The 23,376-nt window shown below is 44.1% G+C and overlaps 1 protein-coding gene across 6 annotated transcripts; it reads left to right on the forward strand.

Moving 5' to 3' along the window:
- The first annotated feature begins 727 nt into the window (after nt 1–727).
- On the forward strand, nt 728–22,480 carry ap2b1 (adaptor related protein complex 2 subunit beta 1). Of its 6 annotated transcripts, none has more exons than XR_014593481.1 (23): nt 728–814; nt 1,986–2,040; nt 2,147–2,252; nt 3,139–3,274; nt 3,627–3,872; nt 4,703–4,893; nt 5,020–5,241; nt 6,219–6,339; nt 7,338–7,433; nt 7,943–8,058; nt 8,306–8,471; nt 9,142–9,240; nt 9,502–9,761; nt 10,436–10,652; nt 12,294–12,335; nt 13,582–13,734; nt 14,701–14,846; nt 15,425–15,554; nt 15,673–15,757; nt 15,915–16,001; nt 17,935–18,089; nt 19,326–21,439; nt 21,539–22,480. XR_014593481.1 is itself a non-coding variant. In XM_083926806.1 (22 exons), exons 2-22 carry the CDS (start codon nt 2,004–2,006, stop codon nt 19,398–19,400), a joined length of 2,886 nt encoding a protein of 961 aa, XP_083782932.1. In that variant the 5' UTR covers nt 728–814; nt 1,986–2,003; the 3' UTR covers nt 19,401–22,480. The 6 variants fall into 6 exon arrangements, 4 of the variants coding, with proteins under 4 accessions (XP_083782932.1, XP_083782933.1, XP_083782934.1 ...); XR_014593482.1 differs by having other exon boundaries at nt 19,326–20,514; nt 21,083–22,480; XM_083926806.1 differs by having other exon boundaries at nt 19,326–22,480.
- Nucleotides 22,481–23,376: the final 896 nt, after the last annotated feature.

The following is a 23,376-nucleotide window of genomic DNA, read 5'->3' on the forward strand; positions in this document are numbered from 1 at the left end:
ATGACAGAAAGTCATCGTCAAACCCATCAAAAAATGTTTTAAATATTCATTCAGACTAAATATATATATTGTTTATATAGAAAAGCAATACTTTCATTCTGTACCCCTCAAAACGCCCCGTGGGTGGATTATTTACATACATGTACAGCTTTTAATAAAGATTCTACATATTCAGCCTTTAAGTATTTGACATTATCTTAATTATCTTTACCAGGTGCACCATTAAGGTTAAGAATACATTGTTTTTATTTGTGTGTGTGCAGAAAACAGGACCTCACTGAGCCCAGCCAAAACTTTCCTCTCGTGCTGCATTCACGGCTCTGGGAAATTGTGGGACATTAACGAGTCACGCCTAAGAACCGTTGTATTTAAATGCAAAACTCAAATCTCCATGTACATACAGCTCTTTCATAGATTTATTTTAATTATGAACGTGAATGACAATGGAAGGGATCGATCTGTATACATCATTCACATGCAGTCCACTATGGGCGGTGTCACTGCGCGTGGTGACCTTGCTATGTGATGCGTTTTTGGTTCATAACATACACAAATATATATATTGGTAAATCCAAACTATATAAAATCAAACTACAGTCATCGATAAAGCCTTCGATCGGTCGGGTTTGTCTGTGGCACGCAACACATCCTGATATACAATAACTCCTAAGAGGGAAGTTGTGTAGTTTCCGATGACGTTGAACGCACCACCACAATCCCGATTCTCCATCTTCCTCCAACCGGGCAAAGGGACCAACCTGCGTCTCGCTCCCACCGTAACGCTTCCCCCGCTGACATACACTCAACCGACCAGGTATCTGACATATTTTACACCTCAACATGTCGACAACGTCTTTGTGTTGTTTTTGTGTTTATTCCGTCGCGATCGGTCCTCTACGTGAACGTTAACCTCCCTGAAACTGGGCCGCTGGTCGTTTTCTCTGTTGTGATGTCAGATTTAATGTCACAGCTAACATTTTTAAAAGCTAAATAAAGCGTCCTGCTGCTAGTTAGACTGTTTTTTATCGTGTGTTTGTCGTTATTATCTACCAAGTAACGCTAGTCCAGACGTTAGCCGTTAGCTCCGCTGGTTAAACTGGTGCATTTAACGTTAGCATGCAGCAAGCTAACAGTTAGCACAGTCAAACTGCTGTGGTGCGTTTGAGGACCTCTCAAACGTTATCATTCACGCTCAGGGGCGATTCGAGAGTCTGTTGGGGCCGTGGGCAAAAATACACAGCCCCCCCCCCACCTCCTTTAACCATTATGTTATAAATTAAATATTCAAGATGGTTTATTTATCATGTACGCGACAATTACAGCAGCAGTCGTTGGCAATGAAATTCTTGACGCTCCTTCGACAATGCAATATTAAAGTAAAATGTAGAATACAATTAAAAATAAACAAAATAGAATACTGAACATAAAGTAATTAAAGTGTAATTAAAATATAATGACTGTAAATGAAATAGAATACTCTACGTAGAGTAAAACAATGTGAAATAAGAATATTGGTACGCAATATGTACAGATGTAAATGAGTTACCAGTGGCTACGTTAACAGACGTAACACCCTTTCAAAATAAGATTCCTGGGTCCAAATGCCCCGTTGAAACAAAACAGACAATAACATGTTAACAACTACAGTACCATCACCATCACCTCTTTCATCAGTCAGACACCTTTATCATCGGTATAAAGAGGTAAAATGAAAATGACGTTGTTTTTTTAAACTCTGATCTGTTCAAACAACGGGGAACACGGCACTGCTGCGTTATAGAAATAGGAGGCTTGGACCCGGGAATCATATTTTGAAAGGGCCTTATGTCACATGTCGACAGCCAGATCGATAGATGCAGCAAACGCAAATGTAAACAGACATTTTTAAAACAGATGTTGACTGTTATAAAGTGGCATAGTGATGAGCTAAGTATGTCAGAGGTTCAGCAGTTTTATGACCTAATGCCGTGTGTTTCTCCTGACAGACTTAAAGGACCACAATCATGACGGACTCCAAATATTTCACAACAAACAAAAAAGGTGAGTGAGAGAAACTGAACCGGTCATTGGTTATCTGACAATATTTTGAAAGTGTGCTGCTGCCAACAACACAACACAACAACACAACACAACACACTTGTTACAGGGGAGATCTTTGAACTGAAGGCAGAGCTGAACAATGAGAAGAAGGAGAAGAGAAAAGAGGCCGTGAAGAAGGTCATCGCTGCCATGACTGTTGGCAAGGATGTCAGGTATGTATGTCAATTTAAGCTTTCATTGAACGGTCTGGTTAATGCCAACTATCAACCGTCTGGTGTCACCCTCATTTGGCCCCTTTTTCTTCTGCAGCAACTTTATGAAACGTTAAGTGTTGTGTGTCTATTCTGACGGGATCTGCTTTTATTCCCACTGTTCTCCGCCTGCTCTGGCAGTGAACCTAAACGCACGCTACAATAACAGTACCAGTACTAAGTGGCATTGAACCTCCTGCATTAAAAAAACACCCGCATTCGTTCCTTTTTGCATCCAGATCAAGAGAGCGTTGACTATTTGTATGTTTTTTTAAGTCAGTCACTTCAAGTGCTCTTCGATGTAATGTGACGTGTGATTAGTCCACTAGTGCAGCAGCTACATCCTACACTCTACGGCGCGGTGGAGTCGAGCGCGGTGTGTACGACGGAGTTGTTAGTTCAGCGTGCCGAGATGCTTCGGTTATTGTCATGATATCAAGGAATCAAATGAAGTATCATCCATTTAAGTGTACCGGTACTTTTATCATCGTTTTTGAAACGACACCCAGCCCTGGGGCTGACCGAGAGTGCTTATAGTCAGACGTGTTGAGCTTTCAAAAAAAATTAGTCAATATGGCGGAAATGCAAAGAAGAAACTTGTGCCAGAGCATCAGAAGCTTCTTAAAAGTGAAGTGAACACGGACAGTGGTGGACGCATGAATGTCAGGAATGTGGAGGAAACAGTTTCACACCACAGCACATCTGCCCAATCAGGCACCAAGGAGTCTTGTAAAGCTATTTAAAAGATTTTCCTAACAGAAATAAGAGAGAGAAACAATCTGTATCTGTAGATCTCTGGGCTTTAAAGTCTCATACTGTAGTGACAGTCTCTGTGCTCTGCTGTCAGTTCTTTGTTCCCAGACGTGGTGAACTGCATGCAGACCGACAACCTGGAGCTGAAGAAGTTGGTCTATCTCTACCTAATGAACTACGCCAAGAGCCAGCCCGACATGGCCATCATGGCTGTCAACAGCTTCGTCAAGGTCAGGCCCTAAATGAACCTGTTTTTTTTATCTGCATATAACACTATCATCTGTAGCTGTGACTGCATCTACACCCAGGCAGATAAAGCCCAGAGGAGAGCATCTTTTTTCAGTTACATCCAGTGTGAACAGCGTTTTTGAAGCTCAGGTTTTTTTTAAGTATATATATTTCTATTGTCACTACATTAGAATATTCTTTAAAGCTGTTTCTCTCTCCTGTAAACCCACAAAGCCAAGCTGCAGTGAACACTTCATAGGTCACTACTATCAAACATCAATCAGCTGGAAATTGTGATTATTAAAAAACGTTATGGAAAATTTCATTATCTGACGTTCTGGTCTGAATTTCCAGGACTGTGAGGACCCAAACCCTCTGATCCGGGCTCTAGCCGTCCGCACCATGGGCTGCATCCGGGTGGACAAGATCACGGAGTACCTGTGCGAGCCGCTGAGGAAGTGCCTGAAGGACGAGGACCCGTACGTGAGGAAGACGGCGGCTGTTTGCGTGGCTAAACTTCATGACATCAATGCTCAGATGGTGGAGGACCAGGGCTTCCTGGACTCCCTGAGGGATCTCATCGCCGACTCAAACCCCATGGTAGGTGTTGGTTCTTCACAACTAATACAATACTGTAAATTCAACAGTATACATAAGCCATATTTTCCGCACTATAAGTTGCACTTTTTTTCATGGTTCGGCTGATCCTGTGACTTAGGGCGCACTCACACTGTCCATCCGTGCCGTGCCCAATCGCGTCTCCCGGGTAAAGTCTAGTTCGTTTGACCAGTATGAGTGCAACCGTACCGCGTCTAGGCTTGGCACGCTTGCTGGCCATGGTCCGATTGGGCGAGGTGGGCTTTTGTAAAGCAGGTTTGCACATGTACGAACACGGGCGTGCGCACATGTACGAACACGAGCGTGCGCACATGTACGAGCACGAGCACGAGGCCTACGGCGGTTTTGACGTCGGCGAAGGGTCTATGGAAAGATTTGTAAACAAAGCGACGCATCGTGATGACGTCATCAATGCGTGTGACGTGTTACGGCGTGATGACGTATAGGCAGCAAGAAGCATTCGCCGAGGCCCAGGTAGTGTGAGTACAAACGGGCCTGGAGGGGGGGACAAGGACCCTAAAGCACGGGGCAGGGATGGACAGTGTGAGTGCGCCCTTATACGCTAAGTACGCTAAATAAAGTTATCTATCTATCTATATATATTTCTAGCTGGATACGCGTTTTACCCGCTACTGTTTGTAGCACCAACCTAATTGCACCATTTTAAAAATGTGAGCAAATCTGCCGACTTTGCTTCTCAGTTGCTGCATTAATTGTGTTTTAAGGAATGTTTTGACTGCTGTCTGACTTTCATTTGGATTATAGTGTCGACGTGTCGAGTTTTTTCCACTAAACAGCTCCGTCTCTTTTAGGTTGTTGCCAACGCCGTCGCCGCCCTGTCTGAGATCAGCGAGTCTCACCCCAACAGCAACCTGCTGGACCTCAACCCCCAGAACATCAACAAGCTGCTGACCGCCCTCAACGAGTGCACAGAGTGGGGACAGATCTTCATCCTGGACTGCTTGTCCAACTACAACCCGAAGGACGAGCGTGAGGCCCAAAGGTATCAAGCAGTTAAATAACGATACTAAAGAAGAAGGTTCAATGTTAAAAAGCAGACAGATTCAGATGAACGTTGCCCTTTATTTCCCTTACGGACTCTCTCTCTCTCCTTCCCTCCTTTCCGAAGCATCTGTGAACGCGTCACTCCCCGACTGTCTCACGCCAACTCAGCAGTGGTGCTGTCAGCTGTCAAGGTGCTGATGAAGTTCTTGGAGCTGCTGCCCAAGGACTCCGACTACTACAACACCTTGCTGAAGAAGTTGTCCCCACCGCTGGTCACCTTGCTCTCCGGAGAGCCTGAGGTCCAGTACGTGGCTCTGAGGAACATCAACCTCATCGTCCAGAAAAGGTGTGTGAGTCGATTGTAATTTCTAGAATAAAGTAAGTACATTTGAACATAAAAATGTCGGCATACATACAATTTTAACATATTTTATTGTGTTGTTAAATGCAAAAGTAAAAAAAGAAAATTATCACATTTTAAACAGTTAATTACAAGAACCACTGGTCGTTGCTACATCTCAAAATAATCCTCAATAACCAATGGATTCATTCGTTTGGGGACGCTCCTATTAAGCTCTTGGAAGCTGTTGTTTTGGGCTCACCACCTTCTAACATAATATTATTTACCTATAACTGGGCTTAACAGACTTTAAGCAGGTAGAAATGTGCTAGCGTAGCAGCACGAGGGCTACAAACAACCTACATGTTCTTATGACTAGTTTGTAGCAACTCCTACGTAAAGTTATGCACAGAAATTCGTACCAACACACACGCAGACTGGCCACAGCGTCGAACCAGAAGGTAAAACACACGGAACTGGAAGTGCCACTACGCACAAAAAATACAGATTTTTGCCAACAAAACAAACAAGGTGACCGAAAAACACTTGGTTAGGACCGGGAAAAAAGGCTGTGGATTGGTTTAGTCCAGACAGGAATTGAACCCCGCTCCCCAGCCTCAGAGCCCTGTGTTTTACGTGTGAACCATCCCCCTGACCGGCCTCCTGCCTCCCTACGTCACATGCTTCCCCTGTGGCGAATACACACAAATAACTGCAAATTACTTTTTCTTATGTACGAATGCTCCATGAGAACAGCCCGAAACAACCCATAATGCAACACTCTCTTACAGTAAGCAGCTCCATTCGAAAGGAACTGCTGCTTTGTTTCATCCTCAGATAGAAAACGGCTCTTTTCCAGATGTAATGTTGACAAAAGAAGAAACACTGTCATATGCTCAGGCTGATAACACGCACATTCCTCCGTGACGTGTTCCTTCTGGTCGTCTCACAGTCTGAGGCGTAACGTGTTGCTCTGTGTGCAGGCCCGAGATCCTGAAGCAGGAGATCAAGGTGTTCTTCGTCAAGTACAACGACCCCATCTACGTCAAACTGGAGAAGCTGGACATCATGATCCGCTTGGCCTCTCAGGCCAACATTGCCCAGGTATGAAACCACCGTTTCACTTTGGATTTGAAGGTCTTGGTCTTTTAAGGTCTTGAGTGGATTCAGTTTTCGGGATAATATCATATATGTGATTGTTCGGCTGTTGAGTCCTCGTAAAGACTGTTGGTTCAAAAATAACTGGAATTGAAAGCTCAATTTTTCCACTTGAAATCTTTACACCCCTAGAAACTACACAGGAACTTTGTTAGGAGCAGCATTTCTCTACACAGGGTTTTGCTCTTTAACAGTTACGGTTCATAGTAACATGTATATTTCCATGTGTATATGATTGGAGGGAGGGAAATATGTTGAATTTCAGGATAGTATTTGGTCTTTCAGGGCTCAACAGCACCAAAATATTTCAGCATTGTGCCTTTTTATTTGATTTATTCTTATTTAACCTTTATTTTTTTATGGCAAGATAAGATAAGATCGCCTGAGATCAAATAGAAGAAGAAGAAGAATTACTTTATTTATCCCTTTTATCCCTTTATTTATCAAAATATTATTAATCATGTTACACACACACAGGCCCGAAATACACTCACATGCACAGACAGGAGCTACATACAATGAGAGATGTCAGAGCGAGGGGGCTGCCAGTGATCGGCGCCTCGGGCAGTTGGGGGTTTCGGTGCCTTGCTCAATAACACCTCGGCAGTGCCCAGGAGATGAACTGGCACCTCTCCAGCCACCAGTCCACACTCCATACATGTTCCACACAGGGATTTGAACCTGCGACCCTACGGTTCCCAGCCAAGTCACCTATGGACTGAGCTACTGCCGCCCAATAACCTCTTGTCCGAGCAAGGCCAATATATACAACTTAGTATACTCCATCTATAGAGTAACTAAATCATGATGTCCATTTTCAACAGGTCACGTGTAATTTAATAAAGACATCAAACTGTAGCAAAATCCACGAAACGTACATTTAAAACAAGCTGTTGTATTTTGTCCGTATACGGTTCGTGTCACTGCTGTTCTGTCACTCTCAGGTGCTGGCTGAACTGAAGGAGTACGCCACAGAGGTGGATGTCGACTTCGTGCGCAAGGCTGTGCGAGCCATCGGACGCTGTGCCATCAAAGTGGAGGTGAGAAACACACTCTCATCGCTGCGGAGCTCTGCGGCAAAGTCTTCCCATGTGCATCGCAGCACAAGAATCTTAATTCACTCGGACATGATAACAATGTCACAGCACAGGTGGCCGCTCACTCGCTCAACGCAGGGAAAATAATAACAGATTATCTCAGGGTTTAGGCTGAATCCACCGAGGGATAATGCCAACACCCTCTTTCATTACATAATATAATATAATATTAAATATATAATATTTTCACTGCAGATCAGCAACAATTAGAGCATCTAGTCCTGATTTTTTTACATTTTAGGTTTATCTGTATTTGGCGCTGTGGATTGTAGCTTCAACTTTCATTATCCACTTCATTTGATTGATATTGACTCTCCCACCCCTTCTGCATGCAGCACTTCTTCGGGCCGTTGCAAACATATGGCAGTGATAAGTCGTGTTATGAGTCATTTTGACCTTTTCCCTCTAAGTAAATAATGTCGACACGGCGCCTGTGTCCCGTCCCTCTGCAGCAATCAGCCGAGCGCTGTGTCAGCACCCTGCTGGACCTGATCCAGACCAAGGTCAACTACGTGGTTCAGGAGGCTATTGTGGTCATCAGGGACATCTTCCGCAAGTACCCCAACAAGTATGTTTCCCACTGCGCCGCTGAGAACTGCTCAATGAATAACAATGAACTAACAAGTCCGTTACATAAAGTCATTGACGTAGTTGACGTCCAGGACAGTGGAGTGCACTGGATAAATATCAGCCTTTCAGTCAAGTCTGATTCAGTTTTCTTCATGCGTCATGCAAAATGTGCTGACATTGTACATTAGAGCAATCAGCTGCTTGTAAGGTTTCACTCTGATCATTGAGATGCTGGTGTTCTTCAGGTATGAGAGCATCATCGCCACGCTGTGTGAGAATCTGGACTCTCTGGATGAGCCGGACGCTCGTGCCGCCATGATCTGGATCGTCGGCGAGTACGCCGAGAGGATCGACAACGCAGACGAGCTGCTGGAGAGCTTCCTCGAGGGCTTCCATGATGAGAGCACCCAGGTGGGCCCTTCTCCTTTACCAACAACTAATCATTAATCACAAGCATACTGAATCTTGGCATCAAGGTCAGGAAAACAGATTATGAGATACAAAGAAGAGAAAAATCTACATCTGTCCTGAAAGGCTCATTTCGTTAGTGGGGTTTTATAGAATATATATATATATGTTTGTATATTTGGGAGTAATTCAGCCCTGTTGAGTTTGGATTCATCCATTTTCCAGGATCATCGTGGAGTTGTATTTACAGAATAATACCTGTTTAATCAACTTAGGGTCTTATCTTTAAATGTTAATATCGCTTAAAGCTCATTTCTGAGATCGCAGAATGTAAACAAACCAGTTTAGCCAGACTACCTTAACCACTTTATTGCAGGTGAGAGTGAGAACAGTCCCTCATCATAAAGGAAAACTTTGTGCATACAACTACAGAAGGTATGCTAGGTCAAAGTTGAACAAGGGAGTTGTTCTGTAACCGAAGAATTAAAACTAAACTACCAGTGAATTAAAGCATTTCTCTCTTCATGGCAGCCGTAACAGTGTGGACATCCCCACACATCGCCCCGTTTGGCTGTTTCCAGACTTTGCTTGTTTCCACCTCCCACTGTGAGGATGGAAAAGCGACTTTGAACTGAAAATAAGGTAATAAAACAGTGTGTGGTTTGATTGACAGGTCCAGCTCACTCTGCTGACCGCCATCGTCAAGCTGTTCCTTAAGAAGCCTTCAGAGACGCAGGAGTTGGTGCAGCAGGTCCTCAGCCTGGCCACTCAGGTGAGAGTTGCAGCTTTACACTTTATTGATTCACTGCCGGATCATGTTTTTCTGCTCTTACACATTACAGCCCTGTAAATATCTGTTTATGCAACAGGCAGCCAATGAGAAACAAGGCTTCCTGTTGCATATCAAAGTATTTTGTGGTTTATTTAAGTTTGACCCCCTTGAGCTACCACCACAGATCTAATTCCTTCACTGAACGAATGGGAAAGAGAATCTCATCTCCAGCACACGTGTTGAAAACTCTCTCCTCCGCAGGACTCTGACAACCCCGACCTGCGCGACAGGGGCTACATTTATTGGCGCCTGTTGTCCACCGACCCTGTGACAGCCAAGGAGGTGGTGCTGTCAGAGAAGCCCCTGATCTCAGAGGAGACGGACCTGATCGAGCCCACCCTGCTGGACGAGCTCATCTGCCACATTGGCTCCCTGGCCTCCGTCTACCACAAACCGCCCAGCGCCTTCGTGGAGGGCAGCCACGGAGTCCACCGGAAACACCTTCCTGTGCAGCACAGCAGGTCAGACAGGAACTTTTCCACTGGCAGCTCCATTTGATTAAACCCACATGCTTCTGACTGCCTTTAGCCCACTTGCCATGTGCTCTTTTTGCACTGCCAATGACTACCAATAGTGTTGGACAGTACATACAGTTAGTAGGGTCGGGTACTGAAATCAGTACTTTTAAGGGTACCGACCGGATTATGTTGGTACCACTGAGCACGTGAGCAAAAGCATCTCTGTCCTCTGCATGTTAGACAGAGAACACGGCTGACCTCTGACAAACACATGGTAGGAGACGCACACCGATCGAGACAGCGCTCGATGCAATATAATATAATATAATGGTGAGACGAAGATGGTCGAGGAGTGGCTACACTTCCTGTTACGCACACATCAGCGTTCTCTAGGGCTGGAGGTTCTAAGGAGTTATTCCTTAAAGGAGGCTGCCACTTTTTTAAACACGTGTTAGTTTAAAAATCATGTTAAAAACGTCTTAAAATAAAAATTCCCTTTGCTTTAGCCTGGCAGAGAAAACCTGATTCTAGCAACAATAGAACTTTGATCATGTAAAATCATAATTTATCACGCACTAGTGTTGCTGGCCTTTGCTTGAATGTGACTTGAAAGACACCATAAACAAACCGTTTCATACCCACTAATGGCAAACCTTTCACTTCCTGTCTCTTACCAGCGGTACTGTTTTGTCCTACGGCAGCATTGATACAGGTGAGAGTCCGGTGAGCAGCGGGCCGGCAGCTGCCATGGATCAGCCTCACGTGATCCCCAGCCAGGGCGACCTGCTGGGTGACCTGCTCAACCTGGACCTGGGCCCCCCCGTCAATGTGCCCCAGGTCTCCTCCATGCAGATGGGTGCAGTGGACCTTCTGGGAGGAGGCCTGGACAGTTTGGTGAGCTTGAACACACACACACACACACACACACACACACATTCATTATGCTGTTGAGCAGAAGCATTGTTTAATCTTGGCTGATTGAAAAGTGTTTTCTAAAAGACAGTGAGTTGATTACAGCCGCTCACAGAATCTAAAATGAAATACCTTTTTATCCTGTGGAAAGTGCCAAAATGTTGCCTTGTGTGAACTCAACGCGGTGGATTTCCTATTTTCAAATGAACTTTTGCTCTTGTCTTTATAATATTCATGTAAGTTTGCTTCTTATTTAAACTGCCTGATGATTTTTGCTCTGAAAACGTGAAATATGTTATTAGAATATTATGAAAATGATTTAAACTCATGATCACATTTGGGTACATTAAACATGACTCTCCAACATAGAGCTACATTAAGGGCGCACTCACACTGCCCGTTCGTACCGTGCCCGAGCACGCTTCGCGGCTAAAGTCTAGTTCGCCTGACCAGTGAAAGTACAACTGTTCGGCGCCCAGGCGTTGCATGCCTCCAGCCGCAACTTGGTGGAGAGAGGTGGGCTTTTGTAACGCACATGTATGAGCGCGAGCACGAGCTTTGACGCCGGTCCTGAGACTAATTTTATACGACTGGTCCCCGTGACAGAAAAGATACCGCCGAAGGGTTTGCGGTGGTCTGAGGGCGCACTCACACTGTCCTTCCGCACCGCCCCCCGGGCTTTAGGGTCCTTGTCCCCCCCTCCAGGCCCGTTTGTACTCACACTACCTGGGCCTCGGAGAATGCTTCTTGCTGCCTATACGTCATCACGCCGTAACACGTCACACGCATTGATGACGTCATGGCGATGCGTGGCTTTGTTTCCAGATCTTTCCATAGACCTCGGAGTTTTTGTGCGTCTTGTCGACTGTTTTTGAATCTTTTCATCGACCAAATCTGCAGTAAACACTCCACCTCCGCATCACACCAACGTGAACCTTTCACCGCCATTGTTGTTGTTGTGAAATGTCCGCGCATGGTCCATCCTTCTATTTTCTATGTCCGAACAGGAACACATAAATGACATCAGAACCGCCGTAGGCCTCGTGCTCGTGCTCGTACATGTGCAAACGCGCTCTACAAAAGCCCACCTCTCTCAGACGGGCCGTGGACGGCCAGCTGGCTGCAGCTATGGGCGGAGCGGGTGCACTCAGTGTTTACTGCAGATTTGGTCAGATGAAAATATTCAAAGACAGTCACACAATAGTAAAACTCAGAGTAGTGATGACGTCTGTAATCAAGAAGCAATCCAGCCGAAGCTCGGATCATTTCAAGTAATGTGCGACAAGCGGGCCTGGGCCGCGGGGGAAGAGGGAGGGGGGACAATCACCCTAAAGCACGGCACAGATCATCAGGGCCGAGTGTGAGTGCGCCCTAAGCCTCGGTGTATTTGTCCTCTGTTAACCGTCCCTTCTCCACTTCTTCAAGCTGCTGGAAAAACGGGACCCCTTGATAATCTTCCTGCACATGTTGAAGTCTTATGTTAATGTCTAACATGGCGTGCAGAGAAAGTGAGGGCTCCTCTTGATGGGTTGCGGTTGCTAAGAACGTCTCTGTCTCTGTCTTTGTTTGGTCTGTCTGGGATGTTTGGATGCGGTCTTTGGGGGCCTCTCTTCTCTCCTGTAGCTGGGGGGAGACCTGGGCGGAGGTGTTGGGGGAAGTCCAGCAGTAAGTCAAGCCCTTCTGTTTGGCAGTCTGCCTGTCTGCATGCTCGCTGAATTTAACGCTCCACACTCGCAAACTAACTACTTCAAGTGTTGTTTTTAAACCTGGCTTCTCTGTCTCACACTCGTAGATTTTCACTTATAGGACCACATGGATGTTTTGCATGTTTTAGCCCGTTTTCTAGCCAAGATAAAAACCATCCCATAATTTTCACTTACACTCATCTTGTATGAACACCGTTATTAAACCTGCTTAACCATAAATCATTTCTAGCAGCCTATAGTCTCGCACAGCAAGGCAGGTTTATTTGTGTAGCACAAGTTTCATAAAACATTAAAACCATTGGAAAGAAACATATAAAATGACATTCAGACAAAATAATTACAAAAAATACAAACACGCAAATGAGATAATTTTAAAAAGATAAATAAAAAACAAGAATATCAAAGAACTAGAAGTTACATTGCAGCATAAGCAATTAATAAGTTGTTTTGTTTACTGAAAGGAAGCGGAAAAGTCTTCAGTCTTCACTCAGATTCAATAAAACTAAGGCTGCGTTTACACGTCAACGGACATTTCACCATCTCCGTTTTAGGAAATAAGATCCTGCACACCTGTGGCCTCGTGAGACCGTCCTGATCTCTGAGCTCCATTGTATTTTACTCTCAGATCAGTCTGGTTATTCATGACGGAGAAAATTTGGAGCCATTTGCCAAGTGACGAAACCAATCGGCGTTGGTTTTTAGGCGAGTTTAAGTGTGACAAAACATTTGTTCAAAGTTTTTGTTCACTGTAGTTTGAAAGCTCTCCCTGCCTGTTCTGTCGTTCTGACGTAAACTATCACAGTGAACTTCATATCAGCTTTTATTGATCTAAAACGTCCGCTGTTAAAACCCTCTGACATCTAAAACACAGTTAATGATTTGAACAGTGGTCATCGTTATCGTTGTAGCTTTGTAATTAATGGGCTTAAACACACAAAACCACAGTAAGTCTCCTTTAAACTCACCTCACATTCGAGCTTGCTCATCCTCTCTGTCATCAGGGCTTTGGCTAATCGCTTTGCTGTAGGTGTAAAGTTGCTTTTTATTCTTGTTTCTTCCTTTGGCATGACTTTAAAACTGTCTTTGCGCTTTTCTTTGTAGGTTTAAAGCAAATAGTCACGTTTCCAGTGATGCATACTTAAATCATGGTCACTTAGATTGTGTGTTGTGTGTGTGTGTGTGTGTGTTTGTTGTGATGTCTTTAGGTGGGACAGAACTTCATCCCTTCATCTGTCCCCAGTACTTTTGCTCCGTCGCCTACACCGGCTCCTCAGGCCGTCAGCAGCGGCCTCAACGACCTGTTTGAGCTCTCCACAGGCATGGCCATCACCACTGGAGGACATACAGCCCCCAAAGCAGTGAGTTCACACGACCTCAACACACATTCACTCTTTCACAGATGCTCACAACAGAATGCAAAACTACAAAGTAATGAGAGAGTGGTTTAAAAGCACATTAAATACACTACAGCTGAAGAGTTTATAATCAGATGATCATCCTATTGATGCTCTTCTCCTCCCTCCTGTGACAGAGGTAACTTAACTATAATTCAGACACCACATTTATTATTTACAAGTAAAATAGAGAAGAATGAAATGATCCAGACTTCCTCTTAGTCAATGTCGCCAGTGTTTCATGACAGGGGAGAAGACAGTTAAACTTGGACGTTGAATTAGTTTTCCAGTCCAGAAAAAAGCATTGAAGAATATTGAAGCACATCGTGGCTCTGATTATTGAGTTCTGGTTTTCTGTGGGTGTCTGCAGTCCCCTCAGTGGTTACGTTGAAGAGGTTTAAACTGTTATTTTTCAGCCTCTAGTATTTTCAGCTGAGCAATGTAGGAGGTAATGTGGAAACAGATCTAGTGTTTAAAGTGTCTTTCCGGCGCCAAATCATCCCATGGTCTATTTTCTAAAGAACGTGTTCACTGTACTGCCCCGAGCTCATAAGCGTTAGCCACGTCCGGCTGTTAGCGACTCTCCTGGATTTCTTAATAGTTCATACGCGAAAAAAATTGTCTCGATGGCTTATTTGATGAATGGGAGGATTTTGCAGCAGAATTACACTTTAAGCACACGTCCATACAGCATCTAAAGGTACAATACTTAAAGGTTGACAATTAAAAGGAGAGAAAAGCCGTGTCATTGTACAGTGTTACGTCCTCCATGCTCAAAACAAACCCTTCATCGAGCATCAAAGACCCACGTACAGAGTCGTCCTCTCAGACATCTGACTGTTCACGATCAAGCTTTGTGGCAGGAGACGACAAATATCTGAAGAGGAGTAGAGTTTATCACACTGGTACTTATTTTTTTTTTCTCACCAGGTGTGGCTGCCCGCCGTCAAAGCCAAAGGGCTGGAGATCTCAGGGACCTTCTCTCGCCGCCAGGGCCACATGTACATGGACATGACCTTCACCAACAAGGCCCTGCAACACATGACCGACTTCGCTGTCCAGTTCAACAAGAACAGGTCGGTGAGATGACGCACGGGAAAGGTCGCGCCGGACTACAATATAGCTGCCATCGCTCTGAAACAGTAGCTGCTGCTGTTCATGTCATGCCTTTGTGCACAATGACATGACATGCAGTGGTAAACGGCGTTCATGATCATGTAATCACCTGAAACCCCATCAGTCGGCCACAGATCAACCAAACAGACTGCTGGGTTCTACCTTGAGTCCAACAGACATGTCTTTATTATCTAACAGTGCTGCAGTGTTTCAGTGGAATTTCAGCCTGCGTGCACGTGAGCCCCAAACCTTAAACCTTTTTAAGCAGCTTATATCGGCAGCAGAGCAGCAGGTAAGCGACTGCTCTCCAGCAGCTCTCTGCTGTGCACCCGGCCCCGGCGTGAGGAGAGGAAAGAGCAAAGCGATCGTAAATGACAGCAAAACACAGTAAAGACTCTCACAAGGAGCTGCAACACGGGTCTCTCCATTTAATTAAAGGCATTTTTTTTTAAGGGTTGTGTACATCCTCTGAAAAACTGAATGTTCTCTTGGCTAATATAGTTCTGAATGCCACCATTGTTTGATTTCCTTCATACAGTTTTGGGATGATCCCAACCAGTCCCCTCCCTATTCACACTCCACTGATGCCCAGCCAGACTATCGAGGTCTCTCTGCCGATCAACACCATCGGGCCAGTCATGAAGATGGACCCGCTCAATAATCTGCAGGTACAGAAGCACTCGCTCAGCAGACATTTGAACGGTTCAACGAGCGCTGGAACGTTGATTGTTACACCCAGATTATTCATTATTAACGTCACGTCCTGACTGGTTTATTTGTGCCCAGGTGGCCGTGAAGAACAGCATCGACGTCTTCTACTTCAGCGTACTCATCCCTCTCAACATATTCTTTGTTGAGGATGGAAAAATGGGTAAGGTCGTCACTCCGCTTCATAGAACATCGTCACACGGCTCTTCACAACACAAACAATACCCACCACAACGGTTACGGCAGGGATGAAATATCAATAATGTGTTGGGAGGAAATCAACTCTGTATGTGTTTGGGTATTTTTCTCCCCCTCTTCAGAGCGACAGGTGTTCCTGGCTACCTGGAAAGACATCCCCAATGAGAACGAGCTACAGTACCAGATAAAGGAGTGCCACTTAAACGCAGGTAGGGAGTTGAGCTCATTTGCATAGCAATGTTTCTGACCTGCTGCTCATTCAAAACATATTAGAAATGGTCTCCAATGGACAAGTTAAGCTGATAATTTCTTGTTTGTGAGTCTTTTTGTATTTGCCTAAATATTATTTGGGCTTGTACCGTATTTTTCGGGTTAAAAGTCGCTCCGGAGTAAAAGTCTTACCGGCCGAAAATGCAAAATAAAGAAGGAAAAAAACAGATATGAGTCGCACTGGAGTATAAGTCACAGACGATAGACATTTCATCTTGAAAGGCAATTTAAAATAAAACTAGAATAGAGAACAACGGGCTGAATAAGTGTTTACGTTGTATGACGCATAAACAACGAGCTGTTACTGTCGGTCACTCCTAATCACTAAATCCACTGAACTCTTCTTCCTGTGTCACTTCTGAACAACTCCGCCAACTCCAAGTAGCAGCTAGCATCTTTTTTTTCACAATGCACTTCTGCCATGACCCGCCCCCGCCGAATTCTGATTGGTTGACGTGTGTGTGTGTGTGTGTGTGTGTGACGATTGCTGATATACGCTTAGTCTCTTACGTGACTGACATAAATAATAGCCGGGCTATTATTTGATATTTTACGGTAATGTGTTAATAATTTCACACATAAGTCGCTCCAGAGTAGAAGTCCCCCCCCCGGCCAAACTATGAAAAAAAACTGGGACTTATAATCCGAGAAACACGGTAATTGTTTTTGAATGCAATTAGAGACTGATTGGTTGTGAAAACTGTTACAAACTGTTGTTGTTTTAAAACAAATGATCCTATATCTCTCTGTAGGAACCATGATGCTTCCTCTGCTTTATTTAAGAGTGGTGTTCACTTCCTGTTCACATCGTTTATAAGATTTCTAAGGTGCTGCATGAAAGCAGAATCATATTTAAGACACTTTGTTCTGGTCTAATTTCCTTTTTTCCCCTTCTGATCCGTCTTCACCTTGTTAAAGCTGCAGTTGGCAGGATTTTTTGATCATATTCACTGAAACCGACTCTAAGCTCCAATAGAACGACATAAATCCGCCGGTTTTAGAAGAAGAAAAAAAAACACGTCTCTACGTCCACCCAGACGCTGTCCTTTGTTTTCTAAAAACCCACCGCGCCCGGTTTGTGTGGTCCAAATATGCAGAAACGGTTACAACATAAACCGTACAGTTTCAAAAGAGTATGATCAAATACCGCAGCAGCATTTTTCCACACAACTTACCCTCAGCAGTCTAAGCAGCGCTGTGAAGGGGAGCCTGAGACTACGGCAACTCAGGAGGTACAGAAAAGGCAAAGTGCAGCAAGGCAAATTCCACTCACTCATATGTGACTGTAAATTACAATAACTCAGGACACATAGAGACGAACAGAGACAGACAACCATTCACACCTACGGGTGATTTAGATATAAATCATAAAAACTCAACAGAATCATTAAATGAAATGCATTAATTAAAGAACATTTACAAATAAGATAGAGGATAAATAAAAGTGTATTTTTAACTCTGTTACATCTGGACTGATGAGCTCCCAGAGTTCACTCTTCTCTCCTGTGTTTTCTCTCTCCACCCACATGTCTGTCTCAGGACGTTTCCTCTGTACCTGAAGGACACTTCCATCTCCCCCGTAACTGTGCCACTTTAATCCTGGCAGCACGCCGGCTAACGACCCGCCGTGGTTGTTCTTAGGAGCACCCAGTGTTGTAGAAAACCTGCTCGGGTTCATTCAAATCCTCATAGAGCTAATTTACCGTCAGTTCCCTGATAAACCTTCTTCCCACTAGTGGAGCATTAGCGTGTGTGTACATTAGCGTGAGTTCCAGTAGTGATTACAGCCTTGTGTGTGTGTGTGTGTGTGTGTGTGTGTATGTGTTTCGTGTGTCTTTTTCTGTTTGTTCATTGTTAATTCTGGTCTTGCAGACACAGTATCAGGGAAGCTGCAGAATAACAACATCTACACCATTGCCAAGAGAAACGTAGAAGGCCAGGATATGCTCTACCAGTCCCTCAAGCTGACCAACGGCATCTGGATCTTGGCCGAGCTCCGCATTCAGCCCGGGAACCCCAACTACACGGTAGATATTCAACAGTGTGCAATCAGCTCTGTACGAACAGGCCTTCAGTTGTTTCACATCCGATTCATTGCACATTATCTGAGGAAAGTGTCTACAAGTCTACGAGGTTTACTGTAGAACTTTTATTTTTATTTAAACAAATGTCTAGACCAGTGGCTTGTTTTCATAGTGGGGGCTGTGTCCTTATTTTGACGGCTACTTATTACAATGCAAATTAAAACATCGTTCGTGACGCCATGACGTCATGTAAAGACCTGGCGGTTTGCAACATTTATCAAGCTGCTTTGCTCCTCAAGCTAGCAAGCTAGCTCAAAATGGACAGGCTTTTGACAAGAAAGAGAACAAAGGAGCAGACCAACAGCCCTGCTGTGGAGGACGCTGCTGCAGAAAAACTTAAGAACTCCTGGCCAACTAAAATCCGAAGGTATGAGGCAGCATACATTAAGTATGGCTTCACAGCCGTACAGAAAAAACGGCCATGATTGCCCTAAATGTGTGATCTGTCTGGAGACCCTCTCAAACGAGTGTTTAAAACCTTCGAAACATCAGTGTCACTTGATCCAAAAACATCCGGCAGAGGCCGAAAAAACGTCAGACTTCTTCAGGTAAAGAAGAGCATTTAGTCAGACAATCTGCTGCATTCACACAGCAAGTTACCGTTCCCGAGCGGGCCCTGAAGGCATCATTCTTAGCTTCATAGCGCATGGCTCGTGCAAAAAGACCTCACACAGTCGAAGAGGATTTGCGTTTACCAACAAACAAAAACGTTCTTAAAGTTGATGTGTGATATATTTTGTAGCCGTGTCGCTGGGTAATGTCTGTTTGGGGGCCGTGCCATGGAAAAGTTTGGGAACCCCTGATCTAGAAAATACTATGGACCCTTTATTGTGGTCATTTTTATTGATTCATCAGAAGCGAGCTAATCTGCAGCGTCAACAAATTATTTTTGTTCCATAAACAGAGAAAAAGTTCACTTGGATGAGTCTCATTGAGTGCACACGTGCTTGCTTGGGTGTTTATACAGCGGGATGTTTGAAGGTGGCATTTAAAGGTCTTAAAAGTCTTAAATGTGACTCTCTGAAACCTGCAGAGGCCCTGTGATGATTAAATACAGATTAAAGTGTAAAAAGAACGGTGTACCCCTTTACCAATCCTGCATCCCTCAACTTTACAGGCTTTTAAAACTCTCTCTCGTTTGTGTAAATGAGTAAAAAGGTTTCTCCTGTGTGTCTGCAGCTTTCTCTCAAGTGTCGGGCTCCGGAGGTTTCTCAGTACGTTTACCAGACGTACGACTCCGTGCTGAAGTCCTGATCCGCTCCGGCACTTCAGCGACTCCTTCAGCTTCATCCTGACGACAAACTGCAGTGTTTTATCCTTTTCTGCCAAAACAAGGAAACCAAAACAGGAAACGATGGAAACTAAATCATTTGGAAAATTGGGCGAGTCAATACAAAAGTATTATGGGTGTTTTATTGTACTTAGGTTAAACGGTTCAAACACCGTCACTGTTGACGTTTCCTTTATTTTGGCAGTTGAAAACATTATTAAATCCCTATTTCTATTTTTACCTCCCACTGAAAACACGTCTACCATTCCATCCTTTACTTAGTGTCTTAATGTTGTGAAGATGTGTCGGAAATCAAACTAATCTCCCCTCTTTCCATGAAGCCATTGTTTGTTTTCTTTGTTTTTTGACGGTTTGTGGCTCACACTTCCTTGGGTTTTCATTTCGTTTCTTTTTTTAAACTTTGCTTCAGTTGCACCTACGTCGATTTATTCCTTTTAACATAAACGTGTGCGAGGAGTTGAAAGCAGAAGCTAATTAACGTCTGTGCTACAGCGGCTTATGTGACTCCTGACACACGCTAAATTATCTGTTATATGTCACATTGAGCAGCATGTGTATTCCCGTGTTTCCTGACATGTTATTGCAATTCATGCAGCGTTGAGATGGAATTTGTTTTTCTCCCTAAGTATGAAAAATTGTGCAGTGATTGGAAATATCAGAGAAGTAATTGCACCAGTAACTTTAACGTAATGACCAAATCCAGGTATTTTATTGCTGCTTCCCACCTGTGTATTAGATGACTCACACTTTTGTCCCGTGGCGTTCGTCGTCCATCTAGTAGAAGCAGGTCTCACTTACAGACGCCGTCTTTATGAACACTCCGCCTCTTTCCACCTCAGCTGTGCGTAAATCTGTCTCTTTGGAATATTTCTCTCCTTTGTTTGTTTTTTAAAGCTTATTTTTTCATTCAAGAGCACACAGAAGAGTTTCTAAATGCAAAAAGCAAATGTGAAATTTCAACTTCAGTGGATCTGCTCTGGCACAGTCGAGCGGATACACACAAAATTATAAAGTTATGGTTAAACGAACAAAATCCATCCAGTGTAGCGAGTTTTCTGCAGGCTGTTTAAGTCATGGGTGTCAAACTGATCCAGTAAAGAGCCGTGTGGCTGCAGGTTTTCATTCCAACCAAGCAAGAGCACGCAAGCACACCTGACTCGAGTGATTCAATCACCTGAATTGTTTTCACACAGTTGATTTGTTGGACCAGGTGTGTTTTTGCTTGGTTGGAATGAAAACCTGCAGCCACAGCGACTCTTTACTGGATCAGTTTGACACCCATGGTTTAAGTGGAGCAGCTAATAGACCAGGGGTGGACAACTCTGCTCCTGGAGAGCCACTGTCCTGCATGTTTTAGGTTTCTGCCTACCCTAACACACCTGAGTCTAACAATAATCAAACTGTGACGAGCATCAGCTGCTTGATAACGAGCAGAGCATCAGACTCAGGTGTGTTGAAGCAGAGAGAAACCTAAATCATGCACGACAGTGGCTCTGCAGGACCGTAAATGCCCACCCCTGGAATAGACAGTCAGGAAGCTTCTGACTAAGAACACATTAGTGTCAATTCTTGTTGAAATTGCCAGGTCGCCCTTATTTTCACCTTGAAAGTCTTCACTCATCAGCTTTGAACCACTTAAGTGGAGCAGCGAGTAGACCAGGGGTGGGCAATCCTGCTCCTGCAGAGCCACTGTCCTGCATGTTTTAGGTTTCTCCCTACCCTAACACACCTGAGTCTAACAATAATCAAACTGTGACGAGCTTCAGCTGCTTGATAACGAGCAGAGCATTAGACTCCGGTGTGTTAGAGCAGAGAGAAACCCAAAACATGCACGACAGTGGCTCTGCAGGACCGGAATTGACGGTCAGGAAGCTTCTGACTAAGAGCCCATTAGTGTCAGCTCTTGTTGAAATTGCCCGGTCGCCCTTATTTTCACCTTGGAAGTCTTCACTCATCAGCTTTGAACCACTACACCATGGGGGTCAAAGTGATCCAGTAAAGAGTCGCTGTGGCTGCAGGTTTTCATTCCAACCAATCAAAAACACACCTGGTCCAACAAATCAACTGTGTGAAGACAGTTCAGGTGATTGAATCACTCGAGTCAGGTGTGTTCTTGCTTGGTTGGAATGAAAACCCTTTACTGGATCACTTTGACACCCTGCACTACACGAACCACCACAGCTCTCGATCACACGTCTCCACACCAGTGCCACTCTGTTCTAAGAACATTTTCTAGTTCAATTCACGTGTCATTTTTTTTGTAACAGCCCCGTTTACTGCAACCGCACAGCTGTACACACCTCCACGCACCTCTATCGTCATTCCTATTTATTGTGCATCTACCTCTTCCCTGTTTAACTGGCTTTTTAGCTGCAACCGCTGCAGTTCTTTAATATGCTTTAAATGTGTCCACCTTGTCTTTCCTTTTGATACCAGTGTTGCTTTTGTAATCTCGTCGAGCCAGTCTCAACCTGTGGCGAGTGAGCCGGGACCGATCTCGCAGGACCAAGCGTTCGTGCAAATGAAACGCTAAACTTATATTTTAATACCCCCAGTGTCAATATAACCTACTAACGTTGGCTTTGTGTGTGCGCTGTAGAGCATAGGGTGCATACGCCCCGAGGCAGTGTAGTCCAGTGATGGTGTACTTTATGTAGCTGATACATTTAAGTGTTTTGGTATTACCCTAAAAAAGGAAATGAAGCCTCGCCTCTAGCTGTTCAGCAGAAAACCGTTGTGTTGGTGACACGATAATAATGTAAAAGAACTGCGTTTATGTGCCTGCATGAGCCCACTGTCCATTTTAACCTTTTTCATTTAGGCTGTTAAAAGAACTAATCCCCCAGCTTCATGTCTCTGTTGTAGATCTCATACGGTCATTTTTTAAGCAGCATTGTCTCCACTACTCCCACTCATACAAGTATATCCTACAGAACGTGTGTTTAGAGCTATCATAGCAACTTATGAAATGGAATATTGCGGATATCGTTGCTGTAACCTTGTTGTAAATGAGTTTATTGCCACAGTTCCACATCTTATGTCATTAAACTGTCAAACACATCATGCGTCACTGTGTGTTCGTACAATACGTATAATATATATCGTGTTCATGTAAGGGGCAGCACTAAGAGTGGCTACATAAATTAAGAATACACACCTGTTTAACTGTTTTTGCAGATTTACAGTTTGATTTAGTTTTAACATAAAGTGTTTTTGGCACCAATGTTTGTGCTACATCAGCGGTGTCAAACTCAAACTCACAGAGGGACAAATTTAAAAACTGGGACAAAGTTGCGGGCTAAAAAGACTGCAAACGTGCATGTGTTCCTTCTCTCCAGATGTGTAACGCTGAACCTTTCCAGTGCAGCTCCTTGTTCTTGTCGTGGTGTTTCTTCTGTTTGATTCTTTGGTTACAGCCACGGTGACAAACAGCTCTTTACCTTCACACACAGATCATCTGCTGAAAGCTCCTGTGGCTCTGCAGACGAGACAAACAGAAACACATAATCTGCCTCCCACCGCTGCTGAAAGCTCCTGTTCTCCATCTTTCTTTAGCCCGTTTTTGTGGTGTTTTCATCTGTTTTTAGTAATTTTGTCAAATTTTTATGGTGTTTTAATCTGTTTTTAGTAATTTTGTCACATTTTTGTGGTGTTTTGCATCTGTTTTTAGTCGTTTTGTCACGTTTTTGTGGTGTTTTCATCTGTTTTTAGTCGTTTTGTCACATTTTTGTGGTGTTTTGCATCTGTTTTTAGTCGTTTTGTCACGTTTTTGTGGTGTTTTCATCTGTTTTTAGTCGTTTTGTCACGTTTTTGTGGTGTTTTCATCTGTTTTTAGTCGTTTTGTCGTGTTTTTGTGGTGTTTTCATCTGTTTTTAGTCGTTTTGTCACGTTTTTGTGGTGTTTTCATCTGTTTTTAGTCGTTTTGTCACGTTTTTGTGG

This window comes from Echiichthys vipera (genome assembly GCF_963691815.1).
Source record: "Echiichthys vipera genome assembly, chromosome: 14".
In the NCBI taxonomy this organism is placed as follows: Eukaryota; Metazoa; Chordata; class Actinopteri; order Perciformes; family Trachinidae; genus Echiichthys; species Echiichthys vipera.